This window comes from Miscanthus floridulus, chromosome 3 (genome assembly GCF_019320115.1).
Source record: "Miscanthus floridulus cultivar M001 chromosome 3, ASM1932011v1, whole genome shotgun sequence".
NCBI classification, from domain to species: domain Eukaryota; kingdom Viridiplantae; phylum Streptophyta; class Magnoliopsida; order Poales; family Poaceae; genus Miscanthus; species Miscanthus floridulus.
Genome location: NC_089582.1, coordinates 113,630,044 through 113,645,043, shown reverse-complemented (window position 1 = coordinate 113,645,043; position 15,000 = coordinate 113,630,044). Strand labels below are relative to the sequence as shown.

Sequence of the window (15,000 nt, the reverse complement as noted above, 5' to 3'; positions counted from 1 at the left end):
TTGAATCTTATCCGGGTTCATTTCATTGGCTAGTACTGCAATCTCCTTTCCTTCCTTTATGTCTTGTAATCTTTTGGATATTTGTACTGCTTGTACGTCGCAATCATGTGCTTTCTTTAGATCTCCTTTCAATGATAATACGCCCTTTGTTGTTGGCATTTTGAGTAGTAGGTATGGATAGTGTGGCACTGTCATGTATTTTATTAAAGCTGGTCTCCCAAGTATTGCATGGTAGCATGATTCAAAGTCTGCAACTTCGAATTTGATGAATTATGTCCAGTATTTGTCTGGTGTGCCAAAGGTGACTGGTAGAGTTATCTGTCCGAGTGACATAGCTGCTCTGCCAGGTACTATTCCATAGAATGGTGTGCTTGTTGGTGTCATTAGTCCTTCACAATCTAGATTCATCCTTCTAAGACTATCTGTGAAAATTATGTTGAGTCCAGCTCCTCCGTCGATGAGTACTTTAGTTACTGCCACTCCTACGATAGTTGGACCCAGTACCAGCGGGTAGCATCTTGCATTTGCTGCACTGGTCTATTGGTCTTCTCTTGTGAAGTGGATGGGGTACTCTGACCAATCTAGATACCTTGGGGTGGCTGGTTCAGCTACCATGATGGCTCTATGAGCTAATTTCTCTTGCCTTTTACTTCGTGTGTTAGGAACACCTAAGAATATTACTGCTAATTGGCATTGGGGTTCTTGATAATCCCCTTCAGCTTTCTTTTCCTCCTTCTTGGATTCTTCTTGCTTTTGCTCTGAGTTGTTTTGATTCCTGTTTTCTCTCTTCATGAATTGCCGCTGAAAAGTGCTGCATTCAACTAACTTGTGTCTGGTTCCTGGGTGTATGTGACATGGCATGTTCTCTATGTTTTTCGGTGCTCTTCCTTGGTAGTTATTGCTCCAATAGTTGCTATTACTGTTGTACTCGCTGTTGTTACTGTTGTTGTTATTGTTGTAGTCGCCATTGTAATTGCCACCGTTGCTGTTTGTCATTGTATCTTCTCTTGTTGTCTGTGGTTGCCACCATGTTGTCCTGCCTCGGCCTTTTATCTTGCTATCTATAATCAGTTCTTCTATTTTCTAGGTTGTCCCTAGCAAACCGATGTCGGGTTCTTTCTTCTGATGAAATCAGCTTTTCAACAACCCTCTTGAAATCCTCATTTGTTTTTGGGTTCCCATTGAAATAGTCTTTGTATTGCCAGTTTGCTAAGATTCCTTCCGCAAAGGCTTCTATCACTTCTCTGTCGGTAATGTCATGGACTTGAGCCCTGAATTCTCCGAATCTTCTATAGTATTCCCTTAGACTTTCTCCTCTCCTTTGCCTTACTCCTTTCAACTCGGCTGCGGTCATTGGATGGGTAATAATGCCTGCAAAGTTGTTGCAAAAAGATTCTTGCAAGTCTTCCCAATATCTGATTGATCTTGGCCTCAATTTGTCAAACCATTGTAGTGGCATTGCTTCAAGGGCCATTGGGAAAAATAGAGCCTTGATGTCGTCATCTCCTCCGGCTAACTCAATAGATTGGGAATAAACTCCTAGCCATTGTCTTGGTTCTACTTTGCCATCGTACTTGGAATGATTTGCTGGTTTAAATTTGTGTGGTAGCTTCAATGTTTGTAGTCTTCCTGTGAAATAAGGGAATCTGTCGTATGGTTCCGTTCTTCCATAGTCTAGCGATCTTGCCCTTCTATAATAAGACCTATCTTCTTTTAACTCGGACTCTCCGTAGTCATCTTCTTTGTCAAATCTTCTTGATATTTCTTGGTAGTGTTGGCTCAATTCTGGGTTGCCTCTTTCTTGTTGCTTTAAGTAATGTTCCTGCCTTCCATTAACATCAGCACTCTCTACTGGTCCTAGCCTTTGAAAGCTTGATTTTTGGGTGGTTGCTCTCCTTGTGGCTCCTATGGACCTTCTTCGCCTAGTTGCTTTTCTGATCCCCCGACTTCTTTCTTCTGATCTTTCTTTGTTTTTCCGTTATTCGTGAGGGTGTGCAACTCCTTTGTTAATTCTTCAATTCTTTCCCTTTTTGTATTTTTTGCGGCTTCTCTTTCCGCCTTCTTTCTATTGTATTCCGTTAGTTCCACCTTGTACTTATTCTAGATTTGCTTCCTTTGTTTAGCCTTGTTCCTTCTTACAGCCTTCAATTTATTCTTCTTTAGTCTTGCTAGCCTTTGCTCATCATTTTCGTTGCTGTCGCTTTTCTCATCCGGCGAGATGTTGCCTTCTGATTCGTCTGAAGATTTTATATCTAGTATTTGTGGTGGTTCCAAAGGTTGTTCTAACTGCTCCACCATGTATACAGTGTACCTCTTCTGAGCTCTTCTTGTACGGTACTTCATCCTTCGTTTGGTTGAGCTGTCGGTAGTTTCTGAGCTGGATCTGAGTTCTTTTCCCTCTTGATAAGGTAGTTCTTCAATGTACGTGCTAGTCTAGGCTTTGCTTGAGGTGAAAGAACCCGGCCAATGCACCACACAGTGTTGTGGGGTAACTGTCATGATCATCCCTTCTTGTGCTCCCTCTAGGAGTATTTTTTTTGCTGATTTCATCTTGTCTTGGGTAAAGTGTTGGTAGATTGATGCCGTGTTGTATAGTCCATACGTTCCCAAGTTCTTTTTGGAGTCGTACGGGTTGTATTCCTTCACGATTGTTGTTGCGTCTCTGAGTCCAATTAGGCTTGGCTCTTTCGCTATGAAGATTGTCTTGGAGTCGGGTTGTATCTCTTTCTCAGAGTCAGTTTCATATCCGCTTTCTTCTTCATTCCGAGTTGGATCCGAAGTTGAAAGTTTCGTCATCTTCTCGATGAGTTCATATTCAACTTTGTCATCGAATTCTTTTTCTTCTCGGAGACGAGTACATAGCTTGCCGTCGCCGTCAGCCTCGTAAATTCAGGATCCGAAGATGAAGGTTGTTCCCGCCGAAAAAGTCATCTTGAGGTCGAGGTCTGTCGAGCTCTCGAGAAAAAATTCGTCGAAAGCCCCTACCTGACGCGCCAGCTGTCGATGTTTTACCACCGATAGCCTGCCACGGGGGTACTCGGGACAGTTGTTCAGGCTTCGACGAATAGTGGAACTCGGCGGTTACGCAAAGAGACTCACGATTTATACTGGTTCAGGCCCTCGACTTGGTCAAGTAATAACCTTACGTCCAGTTCGGCGTTAGCCTGTTTGCGTCGTATTGCTCTAAATATTGGGTATGTTCCGTTCTTTACAAGGGATATCCTCACCAGCCCTTTATAGTCCAGGTGCTGAGAGGAGTTGTTTGTGTTCTACTCGGATACAAGGTCAGAGTCCTAAGCTATGCTACGGACGCCTTTCCTTGTATAGTCCGAATTAGAGTTTTGGTCTTGTACGTTGCTTTGCTCCGTGCTCTTCTTGGCGATTGGGCTGTGGACCTTGTTACCAAGGCCCACTTCCCTATAGTACGATCTATGGGGGGCCCATAGAGTTCCCCATCGACAGAGGCCCGGTTGCGACTGCGGACACCGTCAAGGCCTGGCCGCTCCGGAGCGCCGACGGGCGAGCACCGCGGGGGGCCGGTGGAGAGAGAGAGAGAGACGGCCGGAGGAGGAGAGGGGCGAGGAGGGGGCTAGCCGCCGCCGAGGCCCAGCCGGGCGCGCCGCCACGCTGGATGGGGACACCGAGGCGGGAGGAGAGAGCGAGGCGCTGCATGCCGTCGACCACGGCGGCCCAGTCGGCGGGTGAGGCTCGGTCACGGGGCATGCTTCCCCCGGCGTTGAGGACGCTGCTGGCCCCGAGGTCCGTGAGGGTGTGCTCGATCCGAGCCATCTGCGCCGCCTTCTCACGCAGTGTCATGGGGCCTAACAGGTCCCGCACCCGCACCTCCACCGGCGCCGATGCATCCCTGTACACCGGCAGTGTCATGAGCAGAAGGGAGCGGAGACGGAGGAGATTGGGAGGGAGGGGATTGGATTTTGGACACACGATGACCACGAGAAGGGAGCTGTGGACACCACGCTGGGTTCGCTGTTGGAGATCGGATATTTTGGGTGGGAGACCTAGTTACTATTTGTGACTCAATTTTTAGAATGGATATTGTATTTGGGTTTGGGCGGTTGGAGATAGTCTTGTATCGACACAGATCGAATTAACCCGGTCTATTTTGAACTTAAACGGGATCGCTTAAATACGTAAGGAGCCAAACATGCCATTTTGTATTTGGGACCGCAAAAGACCGGCCGTCCCTAGCACCAGCCATGGCGAAGCCGCAGCTTCTTTTCTTCTTCCTAGTCGCCGCCTCCGCGACGCTGCTCGTCGGTGAGTAGACCCCGCCCCAGCCTCGATTTTTCGTCGAGGCACGACCCGCGCAGCGGCCTCTGATCCGATCCGATCTGATCTGACATTTGTGTTTCGCAGCCACGGCCAAGAAATCCGGGGAGGTGACGGAGCTCCAGATCGGCGTCAAGGTATCCCTTCTAGGACTGGTTTTTTTTTACTATGCATGTGCGATTTGTTATGTTTCATTCCCTCCCTTCTTTGTCGGATTGGACTGGGCCAAGCAGAGCGGTAACAGATGGCACTATAGTATGGAAATATTGTTTTAATTAGACTGGAAATATTGTTTTAATTAGACTGGAGATTCTGGTTACGAGGGTGGGCGTAGTTTTTTGAACAGATCGAAAATTGTAGAAACAAGATGTTATGGGAGTGATGGTCTGAGGATTGTGGGGAAAGTAAGCTGTGCAGGAAAATTCTGTCATTTTGGTGGGGATGGACTGAGCCATTGGGCAAAAGATTTATTGTTTACTCGATATAAAATTCGTGTGTTTATTTCGGAGAATGCATGGAGATTGTGATTTGGATAGAGGGTTCTTTAATGGAACTCAACATTTTGTTGTTTCCCAGTGCAACAAGTCATAGTTTAATTCTGGTTCGTATTTGAATGATTACAATAAATGGGTTTATTAATGCATAGTTCAAGTTTCAGTTTTGTTTCCATACTGAGTAAGGGCATGAATCCTATGGAAACCATATACTGAGTAGGGACCTGAAAACCTTTTTGATTCGGCTTCAAAGCAACACAAAATGCTTTGAAAACTCTCTTCAATTTTTTGTCAGCCAGAAAATCAAGTTTTCGTACAACTGGTACTTCCAAAGTGTTTTGTTGTAAGAAAGCACCTCTGCCATTCTCTCAAAGAATAGAATATCTAGTTGGACAAGCAGAAGTGAATTTGTCTATTCTTACTAAATCATTAACCATGTTGTAAGAAAATTGCCATGGAGTGTGGATAATCGCATGTGCTGCCATCATCTGCAGCCATTATTTTCGGCAGTTTCTTATATTGATGCTATGCCTGGGTATTTTAAAATGCAGCACAAGCCGGAATCTTGCAGCATTCAAGCTCACAAAGGTGACAAGGTTAAAGTTCACTACCGTGTAAGTGTAGTGTTCTGCCTTCTCATCTGTCCCCTTATGTTGCAATGTATCAATAATGACAGGTGTCCTCCATTGAACTCAATGCTTTCTTAGAGTAACTGTCGCACCTATTTCTCTTAGCCCATTCAGCACTGATATGTATCTGTATGGCTGTATGTCATAGGCTTTGTCACCGCTGCCACTAGATTTATTGCCAATTCCAGTTAACAATAGAGCATTGTAACTTCTATTGGATTCGGGAAAGTGGAACATGTACAATAGAGCATTGTAATATTTTGAAAAATGGTATCATCATTGGTTTTTAAACTTTGAGCAGAACTGTTAATTCAACCAGCCTACATTGGTTCAAGAAGTTATAATACTAGATAATACTCAGTGATTACAATAAATACCTTCTGAGTTATGTTCACATGCTGTCATTATTTTTTTTGATAGGGAAAACTTACTGATGGAACAGTTTTTGATTCAAGCTATGAAAGAGGTGACCCTATTGAATTTGATTTGGGCTCTGGACAGGTGATCAAAGGTGATTAATATGGCAATGAATTGGCTACTCTCTGTTTTGGTTGTGTTCTGTTTCTCTGTCTGAATTCCTTTGCTTACTGTATAGGATGGGATCAGGGTCTCCTGGGAATGTGCGTTGGTGAAAAGCGGAAGTTGAAGATCCCATCAAAGCTTGGCTATGGACCTCAAGGCTCGCCACCTACTATTCCTGGTATGTTTTTTTTTTAATATTTTCTGCTCTTTGTCTTTTGAGCATACAGTTGTGATAGTCACATTTGGATTATTCAAAACATTCCGTGAGGGTAATCATCACATTGTTTGTGCACGGCAAGAGCACGTAGTGGTTTATCTACATTATCCTGTTAACACTGCCGCCACCTGAATGGATTCATATAATGCCTTGCACTGCCACCTGAATGGATTCCTATAATGCCTAGGTGAACTTCCGCAGATCACTGATGTGAGCCATTTATCTTTCTTCTTGCAGGTGGAGCAACCCTCATATTTGACACGGAGCTTGTCGCCGTCAATGGAGAACCAGCCAACCAATCTGACAACGAGCTTTAGATATATCAAATAGATAAATCCATAACCTTTTTACTCAGAACTCGGCAAATGTAATACATTCCAAGAATTGAGCCTTCATTCCCTGCGACATTCTTTTGCTATTCCACAAGAACATCTAGGATTTCTGGAGCAAACTCTGATCTGTTTTGACTAGTTTATGTGTCTGTGTTTGGAATCTGGATAATCGTTCTGAAATACTCTCTCTGTTCCAAATTATAAGTCGATTTGACTTTTTTGTTACATAAATTTTGCTATGTATCTAGAAATACGTTATATCTAGATACATAGTAAAATTGATGTACCAAAAAAGTCAAAACGACTTATAATTTGGAATGGATGGAGTATTAATTTCTTTTTTTTTAATCATTAGGGTTTTGGTCCAGGCTTCATTTGGATAAATAGGATTCATAAATATGAACTTATGCACGAGCCATCTATAACTCCATCTTCCACTGCTCGAGAATAGATATTGTTTGGAGCCATTGCCAAGGACGAAGCTACGGTATTTTTTAGCATAATGCAAGAAAATGAAACATTAAATAATTCTAGTATTAAATTATTAATTGGTGGAACTCATGTTTCATCACCTGATGACCCCGGTATCGGTAAAAAAAAAAGGTTCAGAAAGCTTTCTAAAAAGCACATTTCACAGTGAATATACCTTATTCACCATCAAACTCGGTCATCGTTTTTATTTTGAAATGCAATAGCCTGACTACACAGTTGACCGATCTTTAAAAAGAAAAGAACTGTTTATCAACAAGAGTTCCTGGACTGGGTTAGTAGGAGGCCTATTGGGCTGTACAGGCTTTGTTGTCTTTAGCTGTGCTTTCGACAGAGCCCATGAACGACCTCGCGCCCATGGTGGACTGCTTGTCTAGGGTTCGGGGATAAAACACCCACTCCTCTCCCACAGGCACCCCAACAGCCGCCGCCGCCGCCGCCGCGCCGCCTCCCTGGTTCGCTGCAAACCGCTCTGGGCACTTGAAGGTACGGCCATCTCTCAGTGCACTCTCCATCCGCACAGCTTCCACTGTTCGGTGGGTGTTGTTCTCATCCAGAACTGAAATTTTCCCGTTCGCCACCACTGTGTATCCGCAGATGGCGGTGCCGCTGCTGACTCAGAAGATCGTGAAGAAGCGGGTCAAGCAGTTCAAGAGGCCCCACCTCGACCGCTACAAGTGCCTCAAGGTATCACCCGTTCCCTTGATGCGTGAAGCCCTTGTTCTGCGTCCTAAACAAGCATTTGCTGCGCTCTTCGTTGATCCATTTGCCGGTTGCTAGTTAACTTGTTTTAGGTCCACCGGAAGAATGGTCACATGTGCACCAATTTGAATATCTTGGCCTGATTTTAGTCTGGAAGATGCTAGTGACAGGTCGTTGGCTTGTTCGATTTAGAATCTTGCCCCAACGGCCTGAAATGTAAGCTTAGCTTGTGAATTGCTGGATTAGTATAAAAGCTTTCCTCATTTTAGGATGCCTCCTTTGGTTGATGCAACAGTTTTTGACCAAGCAACTGTTAAAAAAGAGACCAAGTCCCTCATGTTTATGAAAGTTAATTAGTTTGTATTGCTGTAATTCCACTTATCCACTTATTCTGTAGCTGGGGATAACTTGGAAACAATACTGTACAGTGTAGCAAATGCTCATTACTTCACACCATGTTTGCTACTGGGTGAATCAGAAATGTGCCATACACAAAACTGTACCAAATGCCCATGCTTCTGGCCATGTTCGTAGCTGGGTGAATTTGAAATGTGTCGTATCGTGCATAAACGTGCCAGAGTCCCCCCCCCCCCCCCCCCCCCCCCTTCTTTTTCTTGGGAGGGCCATGAATTGAGTCTTGGATATGACTTCTAGCTCCAGGCATAAATATATATCCTATAAAAAAAATGCGCACACCTTTCTAGTTCATTGGTATCTATATATTTGCATCGTCTTGCATAAATATTTCTATTAGTTTATGCTAATTTTGCCAATGCTGTTTTCTCTAGCCAAGCTGGCGCAGGCCCAAGGGTATCGACTCTCGTGTCAGGCGGAAGTTCAAAGGATGCACCTTGATGCCTAACATTGGATATGGCTCTGACAAGAAGACCAGGCACTATCTCCCCAACAAGTTTAAGAAGTTTGTCGTGCATAATGTATCTGAGCTGGAGTTGCTTATGATGCACAACAGGTATGCATTTTTTTGGATCTTCAGCAAACCTACTTATTTTATTTCAGGAGTGTAGCAGATTCCCAATCCCTGTACACCCTTTTGATTCAAAATCATCAATCATTTACTAATATTTGTATTGCTTGCTTCACAACAGGACATACTGTGCTGAAATTGCACACAATGTGTCCACTAAGAAGCGTAAGGAAATTGTGGAGCGAGCTGCTCAGCTTGACGTTGTGGTCACCAACAAACTTGCCCGTCTCCGCAGCCAGGAGGATGAGTAAACTGTTTCTAGTAGTAGTCTTGGAGTGGTGCGGCTTTAGAAGACTTGCTGTGTATGATGAAACAGTTATCCTTTCTGTTTGCTTCATGATTCTGAGAATCTGAGTATTGTGAACCCACTTGCTATCATTAGCAACTTAACTGTGGCAATGTTATTATCTTTCATAGCATCTCAAATACATCAGTTTTGATATCAAAGAACGTGTGATTGTGCTTGCCTATTTGCATTGGTTAATTTGTGTTTTTGTTGGTGCCCAGCAGCCACTACTTGCTGCCTGTTTTGCATGTGCTAAATTCTCTTCTTGCTGCAAGTGCTGCCCAGGTTCTTATTGCACCTTACATCGTGCTAACTGTAAATCGCTGTCGGAGACTGTTATCAACCTCTAGTCTCATCCTGTGCTTAAATTTCTGTCTTAGCATGTAGAATTTGAACCTTTGCTGCTCAGGTGAGCTAGTTTTGCTGCTGAAATGCTGAACCGAGTCTGTCAGTTGTCATAGCTGTCCTGTCTGGTTCTCATATTGGTCCATGTCTCATGACACATCGCTGAATTCGCTGGCTTCTTGCTTTTCGACCAACGGAATACAAATTGGCGTGGCATCTTTGATAGAATGTATATCTGATATGGGAGTTACGTATTTCAGGTGCCTGAATTTAGACAACCAACTATTTGTATAATTAAAAGGACGACGACGACAACAACAAAGGCTCGTTTGGCTTACTTTATGATCCGTACTATTTAGCTTATTTTTTTTAACTAAAACAATATTTTTCTCTCACAACAATTCAGCCAAAACAGTGTTTTTAGCTAATTCAGCCAAGTTTTAGCGAGCCGAATGAGGCTAAAGCCTTTAAGTCCCAAACAAGTTGGGGCAGGCTAGAGTTGAAACCCAGCATAAACAAGGTTCAGTCACGTGAATAACTGTTTTTCAAGCACTCATATCTAAGGCTAAGTCTTTGGATATATTTTATCTTTTCAAGTCTTTTTTTATTACCTCTACGGCTCTACCCAAGTCAACTTCGGTCTTCCTCTGCCTCTCTTCACATTACTATCTTGGCTTAGGATTCCACTACGCACCGGTGCCTTTAGAGGTCTTCGTTGGACATGTCCAAACCATCTCAACCGGTGTTAGACAAGCTTTTCTTCAATTAGTGCTACCCCTAATTTATCACGTATATCATCGTTCCGAACTCGATCACTTCTTATATGACCGTAAATCCAACGCAACATACACATTTCCACGACACTTATCTGCTGAACATGTCGTCTTTTCATATGCCAACATTCTACACCATACAACATAGCAGGTCTAATCGTCGTCCTATAAAACTTGCCTTTTAGCTTCTGTGATACCCTTTTGTCACATAGGACACCAGATGCTTGGCGTCACTTCATCCACCTTGTCTTGATTCTATGGCTAACACCTTCATCAATATCCCCGTCTCTCTATAGCATTGATCCTAAATATTGAAAGTTATCCTTCCTAGGCACTACTTGACCTTTCAAACAAATATTTTCCTCCTCCAGAGTAGTAGTGCCGAAGTCACATCTAATATACTCAGTTTTAATTCTACTGAGTCTAAAATCTTTGGACTCCAAAGTCTCCCGCCATAACTCCAGTTTCTGATTCACTCCTATCCGACTTTCATCAACTAGCACTATATCGTCCGCGAAAAGCATACACCAAGGGATGTCTCCTTGTATGTCCCTTGTGACCTCATCCATCACTAAGACAAACAGATAAGGACTCAAAGCTAACCCTTGATGTAGTCATATCCTAATCGGAAAGCCTTCTTCAAGTCAATAAAAACCATGTGTAGGTCCTTCTTCTTCTTCTCCCTATACCGCTCCATAACTTGTCTTATTAAGAAAATGGCTTCCATGGTTGACCTTCCGGGCATAAAACCAAATTGGTTCATAGAGACCCGCGTTATTGCTCTCGAGCGATGCTCGATAACTCTCTCCCATAGCTTCATAGTATGGCTCATCAACTTAATTCCCCGATAATTAGTACAACTTTGAATATTCTGTTTATTCTTTTAGATCGGTACCAATATACTTCTCCTCCACTTGTCAGGCATCTTGTTTGATCGAAAAATATGGTTGAACAGCTTGGTTAGCCATACTATAGCGATGTCCCCGAGGCATCTCTACACCTCGATTGAGATACCATCCGGTCCTATCGTCTTACCTACTTTCATCATTTTCAACGCCTCTCTGACCTCATATTCTTGAATTCTCCGCACAAAGCGCCTATTGGTGTCATCAAAAGTGTCATCCAACTGAAAGGTTGTGTCCGTATTCTCACCATTGAACAATTTGTCAAAATACTCTTGCCATTGATGTCGGATCTCATCCTCCTTCACCAAGAGATGATCTCTTTCATCCTTAATGCACTTAATTTGGTTGAAGTCCCTTGTCTTTCTCTCACGAACCCTAGCCATCCTATAATTAAAAGAACAACTTATAAGAAATAATTTACAGTTTTTTCTATAGTCAAACAATGACAAGAACAAAAAATCAGGCATATGAAATATAGAAGTGGTCTTACATAGTTAAGCCATGGCCATAAAGCAGTTTACAAAGTACAGTAACCTTCCCTGAATTACTGGCAAAGTGGCAAAGTTGCAGCAGCAGCCCAACCAAACCCGTCTGTAGCAAGTTTTAACACCGGTCTTGCCAACTCCCTGTATTGTTGGCGTGCTAACAGGACCGTTCTGAATATCTGCAAGTTTTCTAGCGTCAGTTACCGACTCCTTGCTTCTCAGAGTCAGAGACGGCTGCATGATTTCAGAGAGGGACATGACCTGAAACTGAGAGGCTGAAGCTGTTCCATGATGTACATAGAAACTGTTTGGAAGAGGAAATGTGAGGTAGTCATCTCGTCTGTGATCCATTCACCGGACCCAGACCTCAGTGCTGTATTAGCTCAGATCCGACAACCACCGAACCAACAACGACAATGGTAAAGCTGAACCTGACCATATATGACTATATGAGCGTGGGAAAACACGGTCTAGTCTAGATATTCAAAACATTTTGTACAAAAAAAACTCACTTATTGGACAGTAGTAGCCTAGTGGTACTGTACTGAACAGCTAGCTGATGTTACACTGAAGCCATTTGTTTAAGCAAGGAGTCGCAGTCGCTTGAGGTGCGGAGAAAGAGATGGAGATTTTTACTACCGAAAGCATCACGAAATGATTGGCGAATTCACCTAACCCCAAAACTTTTTCCTCGAGTTTGATTAAATAAGTACATGATTTCGTACGAAAAAGATTCACAAGACGCACCTAGACCTAGCTAACTGTGGTACTATATTCCTATATTTATTTCCTAGTTGGTGCGAGAAAAATAGCGCCTAGCTACGGTGCGTTCTTTCGTAGCAGGCTAGCAGCAGCAGCAGCATCGCCGTGCCAGAGCCCAAGGCCAGAACGAACCTGTGCGGCTGTGATGTGCCACACTCAGGAACGACAAAATATCATCCTCCAATTAGCCTCTGATACTGATAGCAGTGTTAGGACAGTCCCGATGCTAAAAACTACATGTAGATTTCTATACCTATTAATTTTTATAGATACTATATATAGAAACTATGGTCCCAAAGAATAGTTTCTACAGAACAATTTTTTATCCAATCACATACATTCTCTCTCCATTCTCTATCAATCACGTACTTTTGTGTCTTGATTCTCGTGTAGACATGGTTTCTAACTTAAACTTGGTTTCTATGATTTTTGCTCTCTCTCTCTTCAATAACTACCTTGCTACATCAGCAAAACGCTTAGATGACAGTATAATTAATGTCTATAAAAACTACGGTGATTTCTGTATTGGGAGTGCCCTCAAGCTAGTCAAGATACGGTGCATGTGGCTGCAGCAACATCGAGGTTGTGTTGTGTTAGACCATGTTTGGTTTCTAATTTCTGTTGCATCGAATGTATAGATATATGTATGAAATATTAAATATAGACTAATTATGAAACTAATTACATAACTTGTGACTAATTTGCGAGACGAATCGCTTAAGCCTAATTAGTTCATGATTTGACAACGCGGTGCTACAGTAACGTATGCTAATGGCAGATTAATTAGGTTTAAAAATCATCTCGTAAATTAGTCTCTATCTATATAATTTGTTTTGTAATTAATCTATATTTAATACTCTTTATTAATATCTAAATATTTGATGTGACACGAAAAAACCAAACACCTTTACGATGCGCCCCTGGCCGTTTACTCTTTCATCATTCACGGCCCTTGTTATCTTCAACGGCACGAAGAGTATGGCTCTTCCGGTCATGGTGGCGCTTGATTACTTCACACTGTATCTGATTACGAACTCTATCTTTTATTTTGAATTTATGTTATCATATTACCTTATTGTACATGTACTACAAGTTGCTCCCTTAAAATATAGATTTATTTTATTAATTGTTCCAAAAAAATTATTGTTGGAGAAAAATACAATATATTCAGAATTATACATAGTTTTTGTTATCATCAAATAGGAGCATCTCCAGCATTACTTAAAAAAAATAGAGCCCCTACTTATCTGTTTAGGTAACCCATGATTTATGTGTTATCTTCAACAAACAAGTTCTCTATTCATTTTTTTAACCCAAAACTATTTGGGAGAATTGTCTGTTGGACATCCAAAGTGGTGGTCATTTACTGTCGGACACCCCACTTTTTAGCATTTTGCCAGAAGACACTCTGGTTCGGTGAAATTAGGCCACAGGACACCGTGGACCGGTTGAGGAGAGAGAACAACGGTGAAATGACATTCTTGCCCCTGTCGCTTTCTTCTTCCTCTCTCCTTTTTCTCTTTTTTTGTTTCCTGTCCCTGCCACCCTCTCCGCCTCCCGCACCCTTCTCTCTCCCTTGCTCCGGCGCCGCACCTCCAACGTCCGTGGCTCCACGCCCGGGACCACGCCTCCAACGTCCGCGCTCCGACCTTGCGCCTCCGGGCCCTGCGTGCTCAGCGGCCACGACCCACCCTACGCCGACGAGCCACGCTCCGACGGCGTGATGCGCGACGGCGGCGCGCGGGCAAGGGGTGACGCGTGGCTGGCTGGGCCACAGGCCACGGCATGGTGGCGGCGCCGAGTAGGTCCCCCAGCACGACGCAAATGGCTAGTAGTGGCGGGGCGGGAGGGCAGCGGTGAGGAAGGGGCCGCGGGAGGCGGGCCAGAACCGGCTGCGCCGGGTGGCGGCAGGGTAGGGTTGACGTGCAGGGCGTTGTAAGGTCCTAATGGCTAGAGGGGGCGAATAGCCTAATAAAAATTTCTACAACAACACTTAACAAAAGTGTCGGGTACCTTAGAATGGGGTACCCCAAGCAAAACATCAAATGGGTCGCTAAAATCCCATCTAAAAAAATAAAAGCTAGAAGGTAAGTCATGGGCCCCTCACCCGCCACGACCGAGCCCACTGGGTCCTCCCCCTTCTCGCCTCGAGCCTCGAGCAGGAGGTCTCGGCATCCTGACGCAAACTCTGCTTCGTGCGAGGCTCCCAGGGAAGGCCTCGGCAGGGGACGCCGTCTCCGCCTTGCCCGAGGCTCTCCACGGAAGGCCTCGGCAGGAGACACGTTCTCCGTATCGCGTGAGGCCTCTCGCGCGAGGCCTCGGCAAGGAGCCTGATCTCCGTCTCGCGCGAGGCCTCACTCTCTGTGTCGCTCGAGGCCGGCTCGTCCGCGGTCCGTCGCCCCCCGCCTCGGCCGACCCTCCCGACAGCGTGTCATGTCTCATTAATGCTTCAACCACTCCCGCAATCTCAGCCGGACGGTGGCTCAACACCACAGAATGGCCGACGTGACCCGAGGTCGCATCAGCGCCATACTGGCCAGGACAGGGCACGGCGGGGATTACCGGCCACTGTGTCCTACCACTGTGTCCACGATCAGCGCCATACCGGCTGGGATAGGGTACGACGGGGATTACCGGCCACTGTGTCCTAACGCTGTACCCATGATCGGCCGCCCGCTCAAGGCCTCGGCACTGTACACCAGGGCCTCGGCGATCTTGGGGTTCGTGCCTGCCGAGACCCCCTCACCGCAGTACAAGCCTCGGCAGCGACCAAGTCTCGGCCTC

The 15,000-nt window shown here is 44.5% G+C and overlaps 2 protein-coding genes across 2 annotated transcripts; both read left to right on the top strand.

The window, feature by feature from the left end:
- The first annotated feature begins 4,138 nt into the window (after nt 1-4,138).
- On the top strand, nt 4,139-6,622 carry LOC136546556 (peptidyl-prolyl cis-trans isomerase FKBP15-1-like). The gene is made up of 6 exons (XM_066538530.1): nt 4,139-4,278; nt 4,378-4,427; nt 5,336-5,398; nt 5,834-5,924; nt 6,009-6,113; nt 6,390-6,622. Exons 1-6 carry the CDS (start codon nt 4,218-4,220, stop codon nt 6,467-6,469), a joined length of 450 nt encoding a protein of 149 aa, XP_066394627.1. The 5' UTR covers nt 4,139-4,217; the 3' UTR covers nt 6,470-6,622.
- Nucleotides 6,623-7,316: 694 nt separating this feature from the next.
- Nucleotides 7,317-9,130, top strand: LOC136546555 (large ribosomal subunit protein eL32z-like). The gene is made up of 4 exons (XM_066538529.1): nt 7,317-7,459; nt 7,571-7,660; nt 8,464-8,645; nt 8,782-9,130. Exons 2-4 carry the CDS (start codon nt 7,571-7,573, stop codon nt 8,909-8,911), a joined length of 402 nt encoding a protein of 133 aa, XP_066394626.1. The 5' UTR covers nt 7,317-7,459; the 3' UTR covers nt 8,912-9,130.
- Nucleotides 9,131-15,000: the final 5,870 nt, after the last annotated feature.

Coding starts and splice junctions, on each gene's coding strand:
- LOC136546556 (XM_066538530.1), top strand. CDS start 4,218: ATGGCGAAGCCGCAGCTTCTTTTCTTCTTCCTAGTCGCCGCCTCCGCG. Junction 4,279..4,377: donor CTCCGCGACGCTGCTCGTCG/GTGAGTAGACCC, acceptor TGTGTTTCGCAG/CCACGGCCAAGAAATCCGGG. Junction 6,114..6,389: donor CTCGCCACCTACTATTCCTG/GTATGTTTTTTT, acceptor TTCTTCTTGCAG/GTGGAGCAACCCTCATATTT.
- LOC136546555 (XM_066538529.1), top strand. CDS start 7,571: ATGGCGGTGCCGCTGCTGACTCAGAAGATCGTGAAGAAGCGGGTCAAG. Junction 7,661..8,463: donor ACCGCTACAAGTGCCTCAAG/GTATCACCCGTT, acceptor TGTTTTCTCTAG/CCAAGCTGGCGCAGGCCCAA. Junction 8,646..8,781: donor TTGCTTATGATGCACAACAG/GTATGCATTTTT, acceptor GCTTCACAACAG/GACATACTGTGCTGAAATTG.